At 44.9% G+C, this 21360-nt stretch overlaps 2 protein-coding genes across 5 annotated transcripts in view; both read left to right on the top strand.

The window, feature by feature from the left end:
* Window positions 1-510: 510 nt before the first annotated feature.
* On the top strand, window positions 511-10412 carry tmem115 (transmembrane protein 115). The gene is made up of 3 exons (XM_069693886.1): window positions 511-1773; window positions 3323-3687; window positions 6371-10412. The coding sequence occupies exons 1-3, from the start codon at window positions 1282-1284 to the stop codon at window positions 6711-6713; spliced, it is 1200 nt and encodes a 399-aa protein (XP_069549987.1). The 5' UTR covers window positions 511-1281; the 3' UTR covers window positions 6714-10412.
* Window positions 10413-12212: 1800 nt separating this feature from the next.
* The window catches only part of rhoab (ras homolog gene family, member Ab), a 14470-nt gene continuing 5322 nt past the window's right edge, over window positions 12213-21360 (top strand). Inside the window, exons 1-2 of one of the 4 annotated variants that reach the window (XM_069693883.1) lie at window positions 12213-12375; window positions 20553-20710. In XM_069693883.1, the coding sequence (XP_069549984.1) occupies window positions 20555-20710 (156 nt within the window). In that variant the 5' untranslated portion in view covers window positions 12213-12375; window positions 20553-20554. Of the gene's footprint in view, window positions 12376-12661; window positions 12693-20549; window positions 20711-21360 lie in introns of those variants that run through there. The other 3 variants (XM_069693882.1, XM_069693884.1, XM_069693885.1) reach the window with 3 other exon arrangements.

The raw sequence follows: 21360 nt of genomic DNA, 5'->3' as shown, positions 1-21360 counted from the left end.
ACAACCAAGAAACACAGACAACAGTGTTATTGTTATGTGATGGGTTTTGCCAGAGGTGAGTCAAGGACCCAAACACTGAACGTGAAACCTGAGGGGTGCGTGAAGAACTCGGTTTCCCAGCATGCTGTTCTGCTGAGAAGTGACGTGACGTGACGTGACGTTTCCCCACCGATCGTTGATGACGTCGGCAGACAGCGCAGGTCCGTGAGCTGAGCGGTGCTACCGGGAGGAGACGCGCCTGCCGAGACAACGTATTGTGTGTTTCTTTTTGAAGTAACCTCCTCTAAAACGACAGAAGAAACGACACCGTGAACGACCGAGGCTGACGCAGTGTGGGGGAAAAAAAACGCGCGAACCGCACGTTGAGAAACGTCTCTCGACATTGTTTTGAGGGCCTGTTGCTAACTACGGGGAATCCTCGAGGCTCGCCCGGGAGACACCGGGCCGACGGGGCGCAGAGGACCGAGGGACCGGAGCTCCGCGAGCCGGTCACATCGACCGGGGTTGTTGTTGTTGTTGTTTTTTGCTGACACTTAAGATTACGTTGTAAACTGAAGACGGACCGTCTCCTGCTGGTTCCTGCGGCGGACACACGACACCGTGTCTGGTCGGTGACAGTTAGTCAGCCTTAGCTCTCCCGTGTTTACAAGCTAAACTCGACCAGGAGCATCTGGATCAGTCGTGTTTGTTTGTTTGTTTGTTTGTTTGTTTGTTTGTTTGTTTGTTTACATATGAAATATGTGGCTGCTGCCAGCTGATGGTGATTTGTAAGCTGGTTACGCTTTTGTCTGGAGGTCGTCAGCTTGATCAAAAGGTCTCCGCTCAGGTTATCTTCAGGCTTATCGACTGAAGTTACAACTTTGTCAGCCTGTTGTCCTGTTTGCCTCCCACCACCTCCTCCTCCTCCACCTCCTCCTGCTCCTCCTCCCATGTTTTACCCTTTGACTGTCACAGAAAGTAAGATATGTAGTTAAAGGTTTAGATTCACCTTTTTTTAAATCATAAAACCGAGGCTGACAGACTTTGAGCAGAAGGAAGGATCTCTTCCCGAGTTGATTCCCAAAGCTGACTTTCCCCTCTGGACAGACCGATCCCGGATGAAGCCTGACAGAGAGGTGTGGACGTTCATGTGGTCAGGACTCTCACGTGTCTCCTGTCCCGCCTGGCTCCGTTGATCCCACACCAGCATCCCACCGCAAGCGACGACTGATTTTCTGTTTTCCGCTCTCTTGGGCCGATTTGCTCAAGAAGAGGGACTCCCCCTTCAAAGCAGGACGCGCCATGAATCGTTACCTGCCGGTGGCTCGGCAGCACTTCCTGGCCGCCCTCGCCAGCACCAGCGTGGTCGTAAAAAGTATCAGCGCCGTAGTGGTTTTGCTCTACCTGCTGTCATGGGCCGTGGACACGCCGTACGCCCTGGGGGTGACCCCGGGATACCTCTTCCCGCCCAACTTCTGGGTGTGGACTCTGGCGACCTACGGGGTGGTGGAGGAGCACGTCTGGGGTGTGGCGGCCAACGTTGGGACAGTTATGGCCTGCGGGCGCCTGCTGGAGCCGTTGTGGGGTGCCCTGGAGCTCCTGATCTTCTTCGCGGTGGTTAACGTGTCTGCGGGCCTCCTGGCCGGCCTCTCCTACCTCCTCACCTACGTGGCCACCTTTGACCTGGACTTCCTGTTCGCTGTGCGTGTCCACGGAGCAGCGGGGTTCCTGGGAGGTGTCCTGGTGGCGCTGAAGCAGACCATGGGGGACACCACGGTGCTCCGAGTGCCGCAGGTGAGGCTGACTCACGAGAAAACGTGGTGCTCCGCTGTGACTTTTTTAATGACGAGAGATACGCTCCTCTTCTGAGCCCGGAAGTGATTGCAGACCGATGAGAAGTGGGACGGCGTAGTTGTATTGTGAATGGACCCCAACGAGAATGCGAATGGCAGAAATATGCACACGAGTCGGTCTGAGACGACGGCCTGCACACATCCAGGACATTTTACTTTGCTTTGTACTTAGTTTACATTTACATTGAATTCCCCCCCATGGATGCATTCAGAGGGACACTTACTCGTTAACCTTGAGATACGCGGTACATGAAATCAAGACATCGTTTGTATTTTTGTCGGTCTTAGAAACACTGAACACACTTAGCCACCAACATCCTCATGTGTTTTTTGGACGGGAGAGAAGCTTATATTGTTCGCTTTGACAGCAGTGCGTACAGGGAATTAGGAAAATTCCAATCACACATATATATATAAATTAATATATAGTTGTTTATACTAAACCAGTGCTTGATATTCGTGTTTGGTAAAACCCACGATGGTTGTTTTTTTTTTTTTAACTTTTTTGTAGTTTGATATGAATAAATGCAGATACAGTGCCTTAACACCTTTGTTAAGATGGCAGGTTTTTGTAATGTTAAAAAAACAACAACCATGAAACCAAGAAAAATCATGTCCAAACTTTAACTATTTTTTATTGTGAAAATGAATCCTTTACAAAGAAGGTGAAAACAAATCACAAAGCATTCAGGCACAAAAAGTAAAAACAAAAAGCAACAAAAATCTGATTGCACAAGTGCGCACACCCAGAAACAAATACATTGTTTTGTGTGAGAGTCATGACCTTGTCATATCTGGACTATTTTCCCTCTGTTGTGACGTGATGTACATCGCTTTCTTTTCTTTCTTTTTTTTCCGTCACAACAACATACCATTTTAACAGTGTGTGTAGACTTTTTTTTGTTTTAAACGTTGCCTCAAAACACATAACAGGATGTACTACTGGCCTAAATAAATACATCCAACACCTATCAGCACAAACACACTACGAGGCCCGACACGGTCTTATCTGCTGCAGAGCGGTTGGATAACAAGTACGATGCCTTATTAGTCGGTTGACTACGCTAATTGTTTGATTGTAATTTATGCTGGTCGAGGGGCAAAACTCAGAATATAAAATGGTGACATTTCTGCCATATACTGTCTGTGTAACAGTAAAATCACGTTACAGGTTTAAATAGTGTGACTTTTCCGGGGATCACTGTTTGACACTGCCAGGACACTTTCCTTTAGCTCACCATATTTTAGTTTTTTGTGCTTGTTATGAGTTGGTGTTAAACTGCGTTTAATCTCCCTGATCTCAACTGATCAGGGGAGGAAATGAACTTAATTGAAATGCTGGGCCATTTTGACTCCCACCTGTCACCCTGGCATGTAAACCAGCTGTTGATTTCCCCGCCAATTTGATCCGTAGAAAACCCAGTAGCTGCCCCTTTGCCTGATGATTGTTGTCCACAAAAACTCAAATCGTTCTCCCCTTCCCACCACAGGTGAGACTCAAAGCAGCCCCAGCTCTGGTCCTCCTCCTCCTGGCCCTACTGCGCCTGTCGGGGCTGCTCGACAGCTCCGCCCCGCTCGCCGCGTACAGCTACGGCGCGCTGTCCGGCTGGGTCTACCTGCGCTTTTACCAGAGGCACAGCCGGGGCCGCGGGGACATGTCGGACCACTTTGCGTTCGCCAGCTTCTTCCCCGAGGCGCTGCAGCCGGCTGTGGGACTGCTGGCCGGGCTCGTCCACGCCGCCCTGGTGAAGATGAAGGTGTGCAGGAAGATGGTAAAGAGATACGACGTTGGGGCGCCTTCATCCATCACCATCAGCCTGCCAGGGACCGACCCGCAGGACGCAGAGAGGAGGAGGTGAGTCCGAGCAAGGAGGGAGGAGTTCAATATTTACATCTGCAGACAGTATATCCTCGTACACTGAGGCTGAAGCGTTAAATATCTGAGACAGTGAAGTCTGTTGTTTGTTGCAGAGGACCATTTGATCAAATTTGATTTTTCCTTTATTATTTATGTATTTATTTTTCCTTTCCATCGTTGTGTAATATGTAGATTCACTTCACAATTAAAACGCAGCAAACTGTTTTAACTTTCTCTGCATGCTGCAGCCCAAAGTAGGAAATCACATCAATAATCACAAAATGAACAAAGAAGGAACCGTTTTCACATCATTTACCTGCTCGATGGACAAAACCAAACAGCTCCCCGGTTTAGTGCTCTATTTAGCTTAACTTCTCGTATTCAACTAACCTTGTTTCAATGAGCGTCTTTTGACATAAACATTATGGATTTAGTTGCAAAGCCAAACAACACAGCCAGTCAATGGCTCTTCTTCATAAGGTGCATTATTAAACTGTGATCAGGCTTATACTAAAGAAGGGGCATAAAATGAAGTGAAAAACTGAATTATGTTGTTCATCACAATGATTTGTATGACAACTATTCAACAGCTAAAATCAAATGATTTTGACATCATTTTAAATATTGTCCAATATTATTATTAACCATTGTGACCCGTAATGGTTTATCCACGATGCGTAGGTATAATCAAAGGAGCGGCATAAAATGGACACTGACACACCCATTAAATCATCTAAGAGGTCCGGTTTGCCTTCAGTCCTGTTCCTCAAACCTTTCATGCGCTCACTAACGCCTACTTTCAAGCTGTCACAGATCATTTTTCCTCTATTGTCTTATCAGATACACTTACAAGCTGTCATACAGATTCAGTTACACACAGATGTCCCCGCTCTCACACACACACACACACACACACACACACACACACACACACACACACACACACACACACACACACACAGAGTCCAGGTCAAGGTGTTATTTCACAATGTGTCGGGATATCTCAGTGTTCAGTGTGTGAAAGTAGTTTCATGGGTGTGATCTGAACATAAAAAAATGGCCTTTTCTTTTCTTTTCTTTTCCAACTTCCATCCAGGATCTGTTTGTTTTATACTCGCACAGCTGAACTCATTCAGCCAGCGGAAGTTACCCAGCTGTCGAGAAACAGCTGAAAAATGTTGTGACGTCGTACCAGTATGATCACATGTTTATCCTGTAACTGAGCTGCATTATGTTTCAGTCTGCATTTCTGCTGATCTTCTGGGGATTGATTCCTTTCTCCCTGTTTGACACACACACACACACACACACACACACACACACACACACACACACACACACACACACACACACACACACACACACACACACACACACACACACACGGCTGCTATGTGAATGAAGCTAAGGCCTCTGTAGTAATGACATAAAATGTAAGCGCTTCTCCTCCGGGAGAAGTAAGTAGATTTAATCAACAAATGACAAGTTTTAATCAGAATATGACATCATTCATTTAATAAGCAGATGTCTGCTCTTCTTCCTGATTGTCAGTATCAAAGGTTGGTATCAGAAAGGTTTCCTTGTGAACAGCTTCCCTCTAATTTTGTAGGATTCTTGAGGCAGACAAGTTAAGTTAATACTCTAAAAACTAATGTCGGTCAAAGTTGGAAGTCAATGCAATTAAATCAGGACTTAGAGAAGTAAGAGTTGCATTGTTATATGACTGGTATTATAGAGCATTTTAATTATGTCTTCTTTTTTTTATGGCATTTAGCAGCAGATAAGGTAATCCAAGCGCTTGATGTCATGTCCTGCCATCTAAATCTCTGATCATTGAAAGATGACAGCTAGTTTTCCACAAAGATTCAACACAGTGGATGTAAAGAGATTGAACGCGAGATTAAAAAAGGGTCCATTGATGGCGCTGCTCTCCACATCAAACGTTTTCCCTCAGAACATCACAGCTGAACTGTGTGTTGACAGTCTGATCCTGGGAGACAAATTCACAGTGCATAAACCCCCCATATGTCAAGAGTCTCCAGCGCTTCTGGAGTTCGACACATCTGACGTGCGTCCTCCTGTCAAGTCCACGGGGAAATCACTGACCCTAACCCAGAACAGTGCTCACAAAACCGTGTGAAACGGGTGCTGATTTTTATCTAGCGACAAAACTTGGAGAACTTCCTGGCGAAGGTTGTAGCTTCACGCAGTTCGTATAAACACTTTCTTTCTTTTTTTTTTGCAAAGATCCCTCACGTGTGGTTATCAAACACCTGGGACAAAAAATATGTTATGGAGGCAGGATTTTAATTGTCCTCACTTACATCAGTGCATTAGAACGCTAAACTTAACTGGGAATATAATGACGACGACTGTCTGCACGATGCCCCGTAAAAATATTTTCATATTCGTGCATATCGGTGTACATATATGACAAAACTGAAATATCTACGATCGGTGGTGAGCTCCGCCAAAAGAAGACCGTTCCATTACAAATAGACTTTCTCTTTCTGTTGCGTGTGTAGGATCTTTACGTTGACAGTGAAGCGTCTGACCTTTTTGACGCTATTGAAGTCACATCTACACGAGAGCCGTATAATGACGAGAAGCAGCCGTGTTGCACAGCCGTTCTCGTCTCTGGTATTGACGGCACGTTGTCTTTTTGTCTCTTTCCTCGCAGACAACTGGCCCTGAAAGCTCTGAACGAGCGTCTAAAGCGCGTGGAGGATCAGTCCGCTTGGCCCAGCATGGACGACGAGGAGGACGAGGACGAGGACGAGGTCAGAACCGACACGCAGCCGCTCCTCCCGGGTGGACGCGACCCTTCCTCCTCCTCCTCCTCCTCCTTCGCCTCCTCCTCCTCCGCCGCACCACCGAGGACAGCCGGGGGACCCGCCGGCGCCTCCCTTTCCTCCGCCTCCTCGTCCTCCGTGTCGCAGAGCGGCGGAGCGCCGTCCTCCGGCGGAGCGCAGCACCCGGAGTCCAGCATTATCAGCTTCGAGGACGCGCCCTCGAGATCGTAGCGAACAGAGCGCACGTGTGCGGATGTGCACGCTCCGTTCGGGCTCTCTGGTTTGTATACTGCTGCGTTCGGCCTCGCTGACCGGTGTACGGATACGTTCAGTGACGGTGATCACCCTCGATATCACACACAAACACACCACATCTTTGACCGGCTCACACACACGACCGGGCGCTCGCAAACACTCTGTCGACGTCGCGGCGGAGCCCAGAAGACTGTACAGTCCTTTCAGCTCGGACCTGTTGGTTGTAAATGCTCGGTGCAGCTGAGCAAGCTGAACACTAATTCTTCTCTTCCTCCCTGCAGACAACGGGAAGTCAGAAAAGTCTGCCTTGTCTGGACTAAATCCCGACTCGCAGGGCTCTGTTCACTGCTTCATGTGTCTCTTTCTCTTGCTTTCTAAATAAATAACAACGTGGGTGTACGATATTCTTTTTCTAAGTCTTTTTGGGAGCAGCCATATTTGTTCTTTTATTCCCCTGCCAAGAGGAAGCCGACCGAGAGCGAGTTCCTCATTCCGCATGAAAGACATTAGAGCTCCTGCTTGATCCCCGCTGAGAAATTGTCTGCGAGTGACATGAGGAAGTACGAAAAGCGACGGCCTCGGCACCGACGGCCGGACCGGAGAAAGAAGCTGCTGCTGCTGCTGACGAACTCATGATACCAAACTTCAACATTTGAAGAAGTGCCAGGTGAACAGAAATGTTCCACATCAGGTTCATTTGTGACCTGGTGTCCCTCTGGAACTACAGACAGAGAAACGGACCATTTGTTTATTTTTTTTAAAAAAATTTATTTCATTTTTTTTTTACTCCTCAGTTTGTCGAGCAGTGGAGAACTTTTTTCTTTTTTTTTTTTCTTTCTTCTGGGTCCGTTGATCCCTAAAAGAAATCTACAAAACAAATACCGTTTCCGTGGACTAACAGGACACGTTGGTGTTTGCACAGATTTGTGCTTTTATGATCCGATTTTAGTTCTGGTCCCCTGCGTCATCCTGCTCCCTTTTTACACTTCTACATTCTAGGATCTGAAATTATGGGAGACATATGTGAGCAATAGCTGTTGAATAATCCGGGAGCGTTACAAGAAGTGCTGGGGAAGGGCAGAGAGTGGCCTGCTGGGGTATTTACAGACTGAGCTGGCTATTTTTTTTTGTATAAAAAAAAAAAAAAAAATATCGCACTGATTTGAGTTGCAGATTTATAATTTGCCGTTTCTAACTGTTGATTTCACGCGCTGACCTGTGATGATGAACAGCTCCGTAGACGGAGGGCTCCTGCATTGATCAGCGTTAGTCAGCCTGGCGCAGGTTTCCCGCTCGCATCCTTTGCGCTTGTACCATCTTTCATTCCTAAAATCACAGCTCCGGCCAGCCGGGAATCATTTTCCAGGACGGTTGACGGGCAGCTGAATTGTTTTCATCTGGATAAACATGAGCTTCGTGCCGACCCAAAGGTCAGCGACTCACTGGTTTTTGGAGACGGTCGGCGTCGTGCGTGTCGCATTCGATTGTGGTAACAATCAAATCACTGAATTCCCAATTTCACCCCCCCGTCCTGTTTGATTAAAGTCATTCGCAGCCAATTAATTATTTCACGTGCTGCGATCACAGCGATGACGAACGGAAACGTTATTTTTGAACTCGTGATCACGAGCTTGAAAATGGATCCAATTTAAATGAGAAATTCCAACTAGTTCATAAAGTGAATCATGCACTTCTATAGTTCCTCACCTCACCTGTGAGTTGCAAATACAAAGTTCATATTAGACCGTGTAAAGCTACAGAAACACTACATCGAGAACACTGTTAAATGAAGAGATTTTTTTATTTCCCGATGTCATCTTTTTAGATTTAAACGGTTTTAGACGGCTCCACGTAAATCTGAGCACTGCAAACTTAATCAATTCCCCCTAAATGTCTCTTTCGAGAAGTTATGAGGAAGCATTGAGCTCGGCGTGCTTAGTTGAACTGTAAAAAAAAAATCTCTGAACATTGGCCCTCCGTGACGAATTGAAACGGTTGCTTTATACTTCATGGAAATATTCTATGAATGGGAAGTGATAAGCCATATTAGTGATGAAAATCTGTGTGTCGTTTCCCATTTCTCTGTGCTCCCATTTTGGCAAGCAGCAGGTGTTTATGTTGGAGGATCGGGGACCTTCTTTAGGTAAATGCGGACGAATGGACACAAAGAGTGAGACACTTTCAGGAGCGTCCTGAGTCCGGTCCAGCTTCAAGAGAGGAGAGGCTTGAGCTGCGGTCAGATATCGGAAATCTCAAACTGCCCTCACGGGTATCAACGGATGTGTGTACAGTAACGATGCATTTACAGTTTGATGGTGTCATTTTCCAACCTTTTACATGCAGGTCGCTCTGCATATAGCAGTCAAGAGTATGGTTTTTTTTTTTAGCTTAGCTGATGCATCACACGATAAAAATCAGCACTGCAGCAAAACCCATTCTAACGTGCTTCCCCGCAGATAACTGAAGTTGTGGGATTTTATTAGTGGAAAGGTGCAGGAACGTCATCCTTTCTGACTTTTAAGCAAAACCTCCACCTCCAGCCCTGCTCTCCTGTTGTTGTTGATGTTGTTGTTGTTGTTTTTCTTCCTGTATTTCCACTCGTTCCGGCTGTAGACATCCCTCCAGCAGAGCGAGGCGTGTGTCACAGACTGTGTGTATGAATAATCCCAGCTGGTGTAGCCCAACTAGAAAAACTGCAGTATGATGTCAGCGCAGTGGCCAACCCCTGTTTTTAGGCCCTGCGGTGCTCGCGACGCAATTTGGCGACATAATCGAGTCGTGGCTGTTTTATTTTTCCTGTAAACAAGAATCTCGTCTTTACTGACGAGACATCATGGGTATGCCGACTTTTTAAAACAACTTTTAAGACATATTTTCATTGGTTGGTTTCTTGTCAAAGTGGCTGAGAGAGAAGACAACTCCACCAGCATTTATGTGCATGGAGGTGGTCGTTTCAGTTCGATGGCCGGTTTATTCATTTTATGTGTCTCAGATCTTCATTCAACCAGGCCATTAACAGGAAGAACTTGTAAGTTGTTCATTTACCAGACTTTATTTGTGTTTGTGGCAAAAGAGATAGAAAACAAAAAATGACATGCTTAAAATTGTTGAAGTGCTTGATGTGTTGCTACATTGAAGCAGAATTAGTGAAGTTTTATTTAACACGCGTGCTGGTTTTCAGAATATGAAGATTTTTTTTTTTTTTCCTCCTTTAATTTCTGCTGTACGAGAGTACAAACGCTGGCGCCGAAGTCACGCGTCGTTGATCCGGTTTGATGATCAGATATTCTTCACGTGCGGACGGCGCGGTTGTCAAGTCTTTAAGCCACTTTGCCAAACAACATAGTACCTTTTAAAAATGTCCTCGTTTGGGAAACAGCAGCCTCCCTGAGCCGTGGATGAAAAGCTGTTCTTCTGCCCTGACATGAGCGACAGATTACAGATGAGACTGCTCTGTTTATTCTCTCGTCAAGGATGGTCTCTCATTTTAGTTTTTTTTTTTAATAGTTTTCACTGCTTTCATTTTATCTGTCTCGACTTTTGCTCCAACAGATCCTGCTCACACTAATGCCACTCTCTTTCTCTCTCTGCACTGTGGCTGCTGCACAGGCTTTTGTTTTGGTTTTCAGATATATTTCTTTATCTCTGTATGAAATAAAGGACGATTGTATGAAATTTCAGCTCCTGTTGTGTTATTGTTCTGATGTTTGCTGCCCTGCTGCGGACGCACAGGTGATTGTTTCTAGACGAGCCAGGGGGATGTCGGCCAAGATGTCTCATTTTGAATTATCTGATGAGAAAAACCTGCAGTGAGTGCTGCCAGATCCTGCACCGCTGTCAAATTGGCACACTAAAAAGTGATTTGTCTTTCAACGTTTTGTTGTCAGTCAGTGTGTTGCAGTGGAAGTCCTGTGATACAACAGCCGCAGGTTTAGTCCTGTTTTAACCTGACTGCTTAAACTTTATGACAGGCACTGCCACCGTTTTATAGTATGACACAGCAGGACTGGAGCATCATATCCTACTTCAGTCAAAGTCGACCACAACACTCTGAAACGGGTTCAATCTCTCCCAAGTTTTAAGATAACCGACATGTTCAAAAACCAGAAACTCCATCGGTGGAAAAGCACTCAACTTACTACACTTAAGTACAATTTTGAGGTACTTCTACTTGACTTGAGTATTTCCATTTCATCTATTTGACAGCTTTAGTTCTCTTTCAGATCAATATTTGACCCAATGGATGATATAACAAGCTTTTATCCAATATCGAATATATTGTCAAAGATTAAACCAGTAGTGTCCAAACTTTTAGACTTCTGACCTCTTACTAAAATCAGTGTGTGGTCAGGTTCACATCTCTGATGTCTGATGAGAGTCATCCTCTCTCAGCAATCATCGGATGACTCGACAGAATTGATCTGCTGTCCCTGGATTTAAAACTGGATGTAAAGTAGTTTAAAGTAGCTCCACCTGCAGCAGCAACATGCTACTCACTGATGTTTCAGCATTGAAAAATCAAACGGTGTCACATAAGATAATACAGCCTGTCAGAGAGACCAAAGTACTTTTACTTTTATACTTTAACTACATTTTGATGCTACTACTTTAACATAAGTACGATTTGTCGTGCAGGACTTGTTCGTGTAGTGGGTTATTTTTTTACTTTGCTGTATTTTTACTTGGGTAGAAATGATCTGTATTCTTCCTCCGCCACTGTTAAAATAGTTGAAAGCTCCTGAACAGCTCAATGAAACTATATCAGTAGTATTTATTCGGCTACGTAAATGTTTCACTCTTGAAAAACATTTTATTTCAATTTTGTGACGTGTTATTGTTTCCTTTTTATTCCCAGACACCCCCTTACTCCTCAACATTTTAACATCTTCCAGGATGTGTCTGAACGTGTGTGGTTACCTACAATAGCCGCCAGGTGGGGCAGTGGGTACAGACTACTTTCTGCAGTTGGGTGGCTCATATGTAGGCTACGTCAGGAAAGTTCACTGTTTTGCAAAGCTGCAATTGACTTAAGTTTATTCAAGGCATGAAACTACTGTAATAATAATCCCAGAATGTAATTACACTGAACCAGTACGATGCTTATTAAATGATCGGTTGTTTAGCCCGAAACTGAAATGAGCAAATTACGCGTTTTGTACTGGGGACCCGTGGAAAACACGAGTACTTTAGATATAAGGAAATACTAGTGAGTCATTCTGGGCCGTGCGGACGGACGGTGGTTTAGGAAACACTCGTGTGATTATAAAACACGATCCTCTCCCGTCACATTTCAACACACGTGAACTATTTGAAAGTTTTCAGAAAACGCCACGTCTGAAAATAGACTCGCGTTTTTTCACGGTCTCAACGCAATGCACTAAACAAGCGGTACAGATTTCCAACAGCGCGTCGTCGTGCCCGCGCAGGTGTGGCTCTCAGGCTCGTGCCCGCCACCCTCCCCTCAGCTACCAAACTACGAACCGCGGCTGCGCGCTCCCGCGAAGTAATTCATCGCGTCGGATCGAGACTTTCGGAGGAAACGGCAGCGAGCGACTCGGCTGGTCGGCGAAGCAACTCGGCTCCGAGAAACACGGACGGAAAACAACAACCCCCGACTGTTCGGCACATAAACTGAAAGGTAAACTACTTTCTGGAATACCCGACGACAGCGAGGCGCTGACTTTCTAAGTGTTGTCCGGTTTAAAAGTGGATGAGGTTGGTTTTTTTAAAAAAAAGTTACGCGGAGCTGTGAGAGGCCGCGCTGGGCGAGGTTAGCTTCGCGGTGGCTAACGTAGCTTCCCCTCCTCCCTCCTCCCTCCCGAGCCGACCGACCGACCTACCGCGGGGTCCCGTCGTCTCTCTTCCGCAGTTGCCACACAGTTTGAGCTGAAGAGAAAACCGCCGTGGAGAAACTCCTGTGACTGAAACGGCCTCGACCTGCCGAGGACTCTGCCGGTAAACTGTGTAAACTCAGGAAGGCTTTTATAAACGGAACCGCGAAGACCGGCCTAGATTGGCGAGACGCAGCCGAACAATGAGGCGCTTTTCCTGGCTTGCCTCGGCCGATATCGGCGCCTCTTCTTGGGCGTCTGCTCGGAAAAATCGTAGTTTCACCGCATCGTATAATACATTTAAAAGGGAACAAATGATCCTGCAGTGTACTTAAAATAAACACCAGATCCGTACGTGCCGTTGTTTCGTTGGTATTAAAACATATTCGGGTTAAAAAGAGAAACCGGTTCAACTTTGAAGGGTGTTTTAAGTGAATGATTTATAATATGACGTTTTGTTATGACCAGCCATTTCCTCTGAAAAGTCGTAAGTGTGTTTTTTTTTTTCGTTTGGTGTTAAAGTTTAGTTTGGATCCGGGCCACCCTCCCTTTCTTCCACTGCGGACACACTAGCCATCTGTTGCCTGTGATGACGCCATCTTTCTGGTGACCCACCCAGTGGCTCGCTGGTTTACAAAAAAAACAACAGCAACAAAAACAACAAACAATGTTTGGATTTTAACACTGTGACTTCTCAAGGGCAAAACACACAACTTTTTCAGTGCCCTGGCTGCAGTGGGTGCCAAACCACACGAAACAGACGTCATCCGTCTAACCAGTGAGTTGGGTGTTCAGAAACGTGACCAAGGGCTTGAATCTTCTGTCAAAAATGATCTTTTAAAATATTTTTAGGAGTCGTGGTTACTGATGATGTAACGATATTTGGTTGCGAGTTGCTGTCCGACAAACCTCGAGATGTAATCTAGTATTTGGGGGGGAAATGGCAGCGATGTACATGATTGTCAAGTTGACAGAAGCATTTCTTGTTTAGTTTTTTTCTTCACTTAACATGAAGACAGTTTAATTGTAATGTATGGAGCTTTCAGGCTGTACAGTTATAATTAAAATATCAGATTTATGCACATGGTCAACATCCACACTTTAATCTGTAATGTGGCTTTTTACATATAATTCCAATAATACCTGCCAATTTTTTTTTTTAGGGCTAAAATCTTTCTTCCGATTTGTTCTTTTGTGTTATTCGTGCAAATGTAGAAAATCCTCAAGAATAGCATTTATTCCATCAAAAGATACGACAGCTCCATTTGCCGCACTTAAGACATGGGAGGGGGTGAGCAAGGTTTTATTTCAGGTTTTAAACACGGTCACTGTTAAAGCTGTTAACTAAACTGGTATCTCAGTGTCGGTGTCCAATTCAAATAAATCAGCATGTCCAGAAGAATCTCCGACTGAAGAAGATTTCTTGCTGGTACATTATGTCAGCATGTGTCTGATAAAGAAAAGCTCAAAACTGATGACAAAGCTGTTCTCAAGATTGGCTAGAAATCGTCTGAGGGTCGGTTATTCTGTAAACTCATGAAGTACTATAGCGATTGGTTTTCTGTTGTTTTTCTTTTGTAGGCGTGTCAGAAGGATCTTTTGATGAATGTTTATCAGTATTTTGTAGGAGCCTTGTTTTCCTGTGGATTAACTGCTAATCATAGAGTCTTAATAGTACAATTAGTGAAGCAAATGGAGTCTTATTTGTTTTAATAATGAGGATCGGAGTTTAAAAATAGAAATTGATGTTCGGAATTTATTGTGCTCGCTGACAAGGATCTGTTGATCGAGGTTTTGAAGTTGACATTAATGATTACTCTGGTGGTTTGAATGGATTTTGGCACGAGTTTTGTCTTTCAATCAGAAGATTCAGTGGTTCAATTAGCAATGTGATCAATAGGACTGGATATCGACATTTTAATTTAGAAATAAGAATTTCTTAAATTTCCGATTCAGCTCCATCAGATAAATGTTAATGATGCATGAAACACTTTATCAGATTTTATTATAGCAATTAAAATTTGTAATATGCTACATTCAACAAATGTTGTTTCATTCAATCTGAAAAGGACCGTGGTCCAGTTAAGTTCAGTGTAGTAAAATTATGGACATAACAAGGGCATCACCAGAGTGCATATTCTGAAAATATATATATTTTAAATGGATACCTTTGATTGCTGGTGGGAGCAGAACGAAACCAAAATATGAACACTGTAGAGTTTTGACTCTTTAAATCAAGATCTGTGACATGTTGAGGATCACTGCCACGTCGTCGCAGCTGACGACATGTAGGTGACACAGATTGTAGCATTTAGCCAGTGATGGAGTTCATAAATCATCTACCAGCCTCAACAAAGGCCATATTTTTCATAAAGTATTTTTTCATTATGCATGTGCTGCACGCAGTCATAAAAAAAACATATTTTCTCGTCCTTTTTACGGTAATGTAGTAATTCAAAATGTTGACTGCCAGCAGAAATGCATGTCAGGTGGCAGGGGAAAAACACCTACCAAGTTTCTGTCAGAAACTGAAATATTTATCAGCCGGCAGTCAGTTAAGCATCCTTAAGCGCCGCCCTCATTTTCTACCACAAGGACTGCGTGGGGTATTTCCTGCCTCAAACTCACACTGACTTTTAAATGCAACGGTGGCCTGTGTTGGGTTTTCTAAAGGACATGACGATGAATCATCACAGTAACCAGTTCAATAATAACTTCTAACAATACCGACTGAATAGTGTTTCACTTTACACTTGATTGAAACAGTGAAAACGCCACAGAGCAGTTTTGTGTTTGCAAAAAAAAAACACAACAACCTGGTTGTGTGGACGTACGAGTGGGTTTAACAAGCAGGCCCGCCGTGAGAAGATGACAGTTCACGTGATCTATCACGCTCGATACTTGACCATCCAAAGGCTTCGTTTTAAAAACGACGTGCCGTAGCGTTGGAAAATCGACCGAAAATGAGTTTTTAAGACGGAGCGCAGTCAGCGGTGAGCGTGAAGTACCAATCAAACATTACTGTCGGGAAGGTCAGCTGATGAAGGGAACGGTGAAATTGTCAGGATGGTTTATTCTGCTGCCGGCCGTCGTCCTGCTCCACGAACTATGTTTATCTCAGGAATGTTGCCTTTTGCTCCTTCTGTGTCTTTCCTCTGTTGATTTGATCTCGTTGGGGATATCCACGTCTCTACTTATCCGTTGTTTGTCTCTTTTAGTTTCATCTCGTGGCCTCTTGCTGGCTGACACACAGCTGGGGCCTGTGATTTCTGCGTGGAGCCAGGTCCTCATTATCTACCAGGATTACAATTATTTGGGGGAGCGCATTGAACCTGGGCTCGCTTTGTTGTTACCGTGTCCACCCACAACCAGCCTGGTCCTTCTTTGGCTTAAAGAAACATTTGGTATTTATGCACCAGGAGAAGACAGTTTTCCAGGTTGCCTGGAGGCCGCAGTTTGGTGTTGCATCACGTCCAACGCTTGACGAGCGTTGATTTTAGTATGACTGAAATGACGATGTGTGCTGTCAGTGACGATGTCTCATTGTGTTAGTCGGAGCGACCGAGGTCCTGTTTCCGTTCGGCTATTTCAATGCGGACGTTTGCTTCCTGGCCGTGATCGGACCACGTCTGTCCAGTTTAGACTGTTTCCACCTTTCATCAACATGCGTCCTCGGTGACCGCTTGAGGTCAGATCTCACTTCCCCCGCTGCTTATGCAAATGAGCACGTAGGCTACGTCAGGAAAATACAAAAGTAAATAAGCACAAGAACATAACCTGAACATCAGAACGCCGCTGATTTGGGTCGGATTATAGTTGTTGCAGCGCATCTCTGCTGCTGTGGATCAAAGGGGGCGGGGCTGTGGATCAAAGGGGGCGGGGTCTCCCACAGCTGTGGGTCTGATGCGTCGGCTATTATAGGAGATAAACTACAAGACAGACAGATGCGTGAGCAGAGGAGTTTAAGCTACAGATTAGACTAATTAACACGCCGTCTGTTCCAAATATGGCGCTGTGACGTATTTGAACACTGGAGTTTGTAAGTCTTATTCACATCCGGAAACATTTGGCTTCTTAGATTAATACATTATGAATTAATTATTGATCCACAGTGCGTCTCTCCCACAGCTACAGATGATGTGTGTTGGAAATAACACGATATTAACTAAAAGTAAAAACAATAAAATAAACCCAGAGCAGGTTTTGGTGAAACGAGTGTTTTATTTCGCTAATCAGCTGCTTCATAACGTCAGTTTGCAGTAAGTTTCTCCTGCTGTCAGTCGGCTACAGTTCAGCTGATCAGAATCACACAGAACATTAAATACAAATGAAAGAAGAGCAGGCAGAGATCAGATCAGGTGAACGACTGAATGGAGCAAAAAAAACAAAACAAACCAAAGCTAACGAACCTGCTGTGACGTGTCGGTAACTCACCGGCGCTCCGGGTCAGATACCGACTCAGGAACCTGGAGCTGCTTTTATTTTTATTGATATTCAGAGGACGTCAGCTGAGTAGTCGGTCTTACAATGAGTCCTCAGGATGGATTGTGTTTCCACTGCTAAACGAATGTGGTCTGAACAGATCAGACCTCAATGTTTCTTGGGTGTGTTTCCACCCGGACGTTTGCCGGCCACTTGTGGTCAGATCGCATATGTCCAGATTGAAATAGTCAAATGGAAACTGGGTCAGAGACGAGGCTCACGGTTTCACTTCTGTTTGAGCTTTCTCAGGATTTTAGGGAAAGAAGAATCCGGTTTCACACCAATTTTCTCACATTAGAAAATAGCAGAATCCAAATCATTTGAATGATTATTGCTTAGTTTCGAGGTGCCAGCTTCTCTACGGACTTTCACAAGCCTGAAGCTGACAACTGTGTTTGTTCTTTTGAGCAGTTATAAGACTGGGAAATTTGGCCAAAAGAGAAAATCTTTCCCGTTTATATTTTTTTAATGCTTTGGGTTGATGCTTTGACGTTTTTCAGGAAGTGTCTAAAAACCCATTTACAGCAATAAGACAAATGGAAAAGTGATGCGTGACATTTTTTTTTTTAAAGCAAGAGGACGAGTTTCCTGCATTTTAATTTGTTTGTTGCTGCTTTGGGGAGCTCCGGGCAAACACATATTTTTTGGGGGGCTTCTTGTGCAAGACGGCAAGAATAATAATAACAGACCTGCAAACACCAACGCAGCACCGAGTGCAGCTGACCGTCTTAAAGAAAGTACTTTTGGACACTGCATTTCCTTCATTTGTCATCATTATTACGTCGTTGTGCACCTCTACCGATATGGTACAGACTGATGAAGATGGATTTTCCTGCTAAACATCGCAATTTATTTGGATGACAATTCCTGCTCTTTTTGAAGCAGATGTTCAGACCCAATATTCTCCACCATCAACGGAGATGTTCAGTTCCGCACATCAAACCGTTCCCCGTTGTGTTTTGTCTTCATTTGGCCCCTCGTAAGTGTTTTCCTGCATCTTTTTTTGGCCAGTCGAAGGTTTACACTTTAACTAAATGTATTGTCTGCATTTGTTGATACCTAGAAGCTGCTTTCTATTGTGTCCCGTGTCGAGACCTCCGTTGGCTGTTGAGTACAGTTAATGGCTTTCCTGACTTGGTGATAGACACGAAGGCGCCATTTGTTAAAAGGAGGGCACATCCACCCGGTTTATTCACTGGTCAAAGGATTCTTCCATTGACCACACACACCCACCTCGAGGCTACAGCTGCCCCCGTTTTTTTTTTTTTGGTCTTTTCCTTTTTCATCTAGTCATGTAGTCATGGAGGGATTGGTTTGATCTTTTTTGACACTGCTGTCCTACTTAGAGTATCCATCTTCCATTTTATAGGATGCTTGCAGCACCTTCACGCAGCTTTGTTGCATTTCAGAGTTAAAAAACCGAACACGGCTCGGGGCAAAAATGTTTGCGAAAGTGAAGTTGAAGTGACGAGAACTATTAGTACGCTTTTGTCAGTATTTGAATCAACTTGGTGAGTTGTCACACGTTCATGTGTGAATGTTAACTAGTGGGCTAACGGGCCGCAGCGGGTGTCTTTTGTGGGAACATTATGCAGTGGGAAGTATGTCCAAATGTGATGTGCTTTAGAAAAGCGTTGGCTTTTAATCAAAAGCTGAGCGAAATGCTGCCAGCAGCTGAAGGAAATATAGGCAGCATGTTGTTTACAGCATCTGAAAATGGTAATCGGATAGAAAAGCTCCTCGGACAAGAAATAAAACACAAAAACTGGAGGGGAAGCAGGACGTACTGTTTAAAGCCAAACACCATCTTCTTACATAAGCGCAGTTTTTGGCCAAAGAAAGATTTTACTGCTGCAATAAATGGCCATCGATCATATTATGTCACAGTTGAGTACAACAGTTCGGTAAATCTCTGATCAGAGGGACCCGAGCGACTCGGAGAGCTGCTGTATTCCAGCTCCAGAAACGCCGCAGATCACACCCACACCTCAGCAGATGGATTCAAAGGGAACGGGAGCTCCGTCATGGAGGTTGCTGCCCCGCCACGCCTCCACCTGACTCACTGGGATGGAAATAGCAGGGCAGAGAAACATGATTGACAGCGCACACTGCTGCACCTTCTGGGATCAGGGAGGAAATAACCATTCAGGGAGATGATTAATGACCCTCTTTGTGTGAGGTCCTAGTGTCCTTGTGCACAGTACAAGCACTGTGTTGGTGGGGACGTCGTGTCTCTGCAGCAGTGCCAGCGTGACAAACGAGGTGTGTTTGATGTGTACTTGGTGAATGAGGCGGCTGTTCCCGAACGTCCACACCCAACAACTCCAGCTCTCTGGACACAGTTCCTGGACACGTATGACGGGAAATTGCTATTTTCCTGTTTTTGTGTTTTTGGTCAAATGTGACCATAATTCTGGTGACTTTCAGTAGTTTTTCCACCCGTGCGGGTTAAATAACAATTCTGAAAGTTGTGGGTTCAGTTCACCTGAAGTTGACATTTTCATTTAGTTCCTGTGTTTGTGACATTATGCTGAAGGTTATTTCCCAACATGGAGAGAGCCAATGACACAAGACTGCACGTCACTCATTTGCCCCAACTTCCCTTAACTCGGTTGGGCAAGCTCGTCTTCACAGCTGCGCCTGCTGGGTCGTTAACTTCTCATTACTGGAACCTCGTCTAACTTGTACTTCCTGGTAGCTTATCTTTTTTGCGCAGTGCCGTAATGACGCCTTCACGCCTCTTCAATGTTGTGTAAGAGCGGGACAGAAGCCTGCAGTGCAGTAACACGCTCAATCATTTTTGGAGATATCTGTATGTCGATATGATGCACACACACGTAATCGAGGCAAGTCGGTTTTTGACTGTTTTTTGTTTGTTTGTTTGTTTTTTAATCGAAGTGGTCACATTGTCATTCAGCCTCATACAGTCGTATTATAATATGCTGCAGGAGGTTTTTGTGATTTCAGGTTTTCATTTGTACATCGTGTCTCGAGCCTTTTTGTTTCACGAACCCTCCAGCATGAAGTGATTCCTGCTCTTGTCAAGCCATTTGTACAATTACTAAACACGCCTCAAGGTTTTGAAGATGCCCTGCATCAAGGGAAAGCATTAATCACAAAAGGTGAAGGCCATTACATTTCTGTCCTGGAAATCTCTTTCAGATTTCATTAACCATCTCCGCTCCCCTGAGGGTTTCTGAACCTCCGGTTAAGAACCGCTTTCCAGCCATGTGGTTAAACGTGTCAAAACGAGTGCTGCGTGTTGCATCTGCACAACGAAGCTCTACCGATCGTAGCACACGTCGTTCATACAGGACGTCAATATCCTGATATGAGACGAGATGTCAACTAAGATTTTGAATATTATTTGTTGTGTGTTTCTCCAAGTTGCCACAATCGTTGATAATGTTGCTGTAATGTCTGCCCTTATTATATTTCATGTCATGCTTGCCCTGTGGCTCCTTTATAACCTTGACTTCCTCCTCGCTCCGTCTTCCAGCAGGGATGGCAGCCATCCGTAAGAAGCTGGTGATAGTGGGGGATGGAGCTTGCGGGAAGACGTGTCTCCTGATTGTCTTCAGCAAGGACCAGTTCCCCGAGGTCTACGTCCCCACCGTGTTCGAGAACTACGTCGCCGACATCGAGGTGGACGGCAAACAGGTGAGACGGCCGCAGCGGTCGAGAGACGTGATGGTCACCATTTAATGTCCCTGTAGGAGCGAGCGTTGGAGTCGCACTCACAGCTGCTGTCCCGCCCGCACCGGCGGTGACCAAATTCAATTTAAGGACTCTCGGTATTTTAAATACGTAAACGATCTAAACTGAAGTTGAAGCATTTTTACTGACACGATCAGCGTCATCGACTCGTGTCTCGACACACTTCTGCCTCTTGTAGTCTCTGCAGTGCTTTTTGTGCTGGTATCGGGGCTAATTTTGTTCCCTGGGTGCTTAATCATGCTCAACGCTTTAATTCTACCTTCAGGCCAAGTGAGCCCGTGTTGATAAAACTGCGCTGCTCCATTTTCACATCTTCCCCTCACTGCAACAGTCATCTGATAACTCTGGTTTTGTTATGCAGATTGCTGCCGTTGAGATTAGTCGCAGCGTTTCACAAACTGTTTCCCGGTCTTCGACTAGGTGTGTCTTTATAAATATCAAACACAGTTCAGGGTTTCAGTCCGCACATATTCCACGTAGATGCACATGGACAGATGAAGTTACCGTCCCGATGGTTTCCACCTCCATCATGCACTGTAAATGTCCCTTTGTGGGTAACTGCAGCACCCGGCCTCACTCGTCAGACACAAGCT

This window comes from Brachyistius frenatus, unplaced genomic scaffold, assembly GCF_029030835.1.
Source record: "Brachyistius frenatus isolate BFR_SWC_R1_liver_20210118 unplaced genomic scaffold, ASM2903083v1 Contig_16, whole genome shotgun sequence".
Lineage (NCBI taxonomy): Eukaryota > Metazoa > Chordata > Actinopteri > Embiotocidae > Brachyistius > Brachyistius frenatus.
Note: the sequence above shows the minus strand (reverse complement) of the source record. Positions and strands in the feature narration are given on the sequence as shown.

What these genes read in the sequence shown, in the direction of transcription:
- tmem115 (XM_069693886.1), top strand. Translation starts at nt 1,282, where the DNA reads ATGAATCGTTACCTGCCGGTGGCTCGGCAGCACTTCCTGGCCGCCCTC. An exon ending in CGGTGCTCCGAGTGCCGCAG is followed by an intron (nt 1,774 to 3,322) that starts GTGAGGCTGACT and finishes TTCCCACCACAG; the next exon opens with GTGAGACTCAAAGCAGCCCC. An exon ending in CAGGACGCAGAGAGGAGGAG is followed by an intron (nt 3,688 to 6,370) that starts GTGAGTCCGAGC and finishes CTTTCCTCGCAG; the next exon opens with ACAACTGGCCCTGAAAGCTC.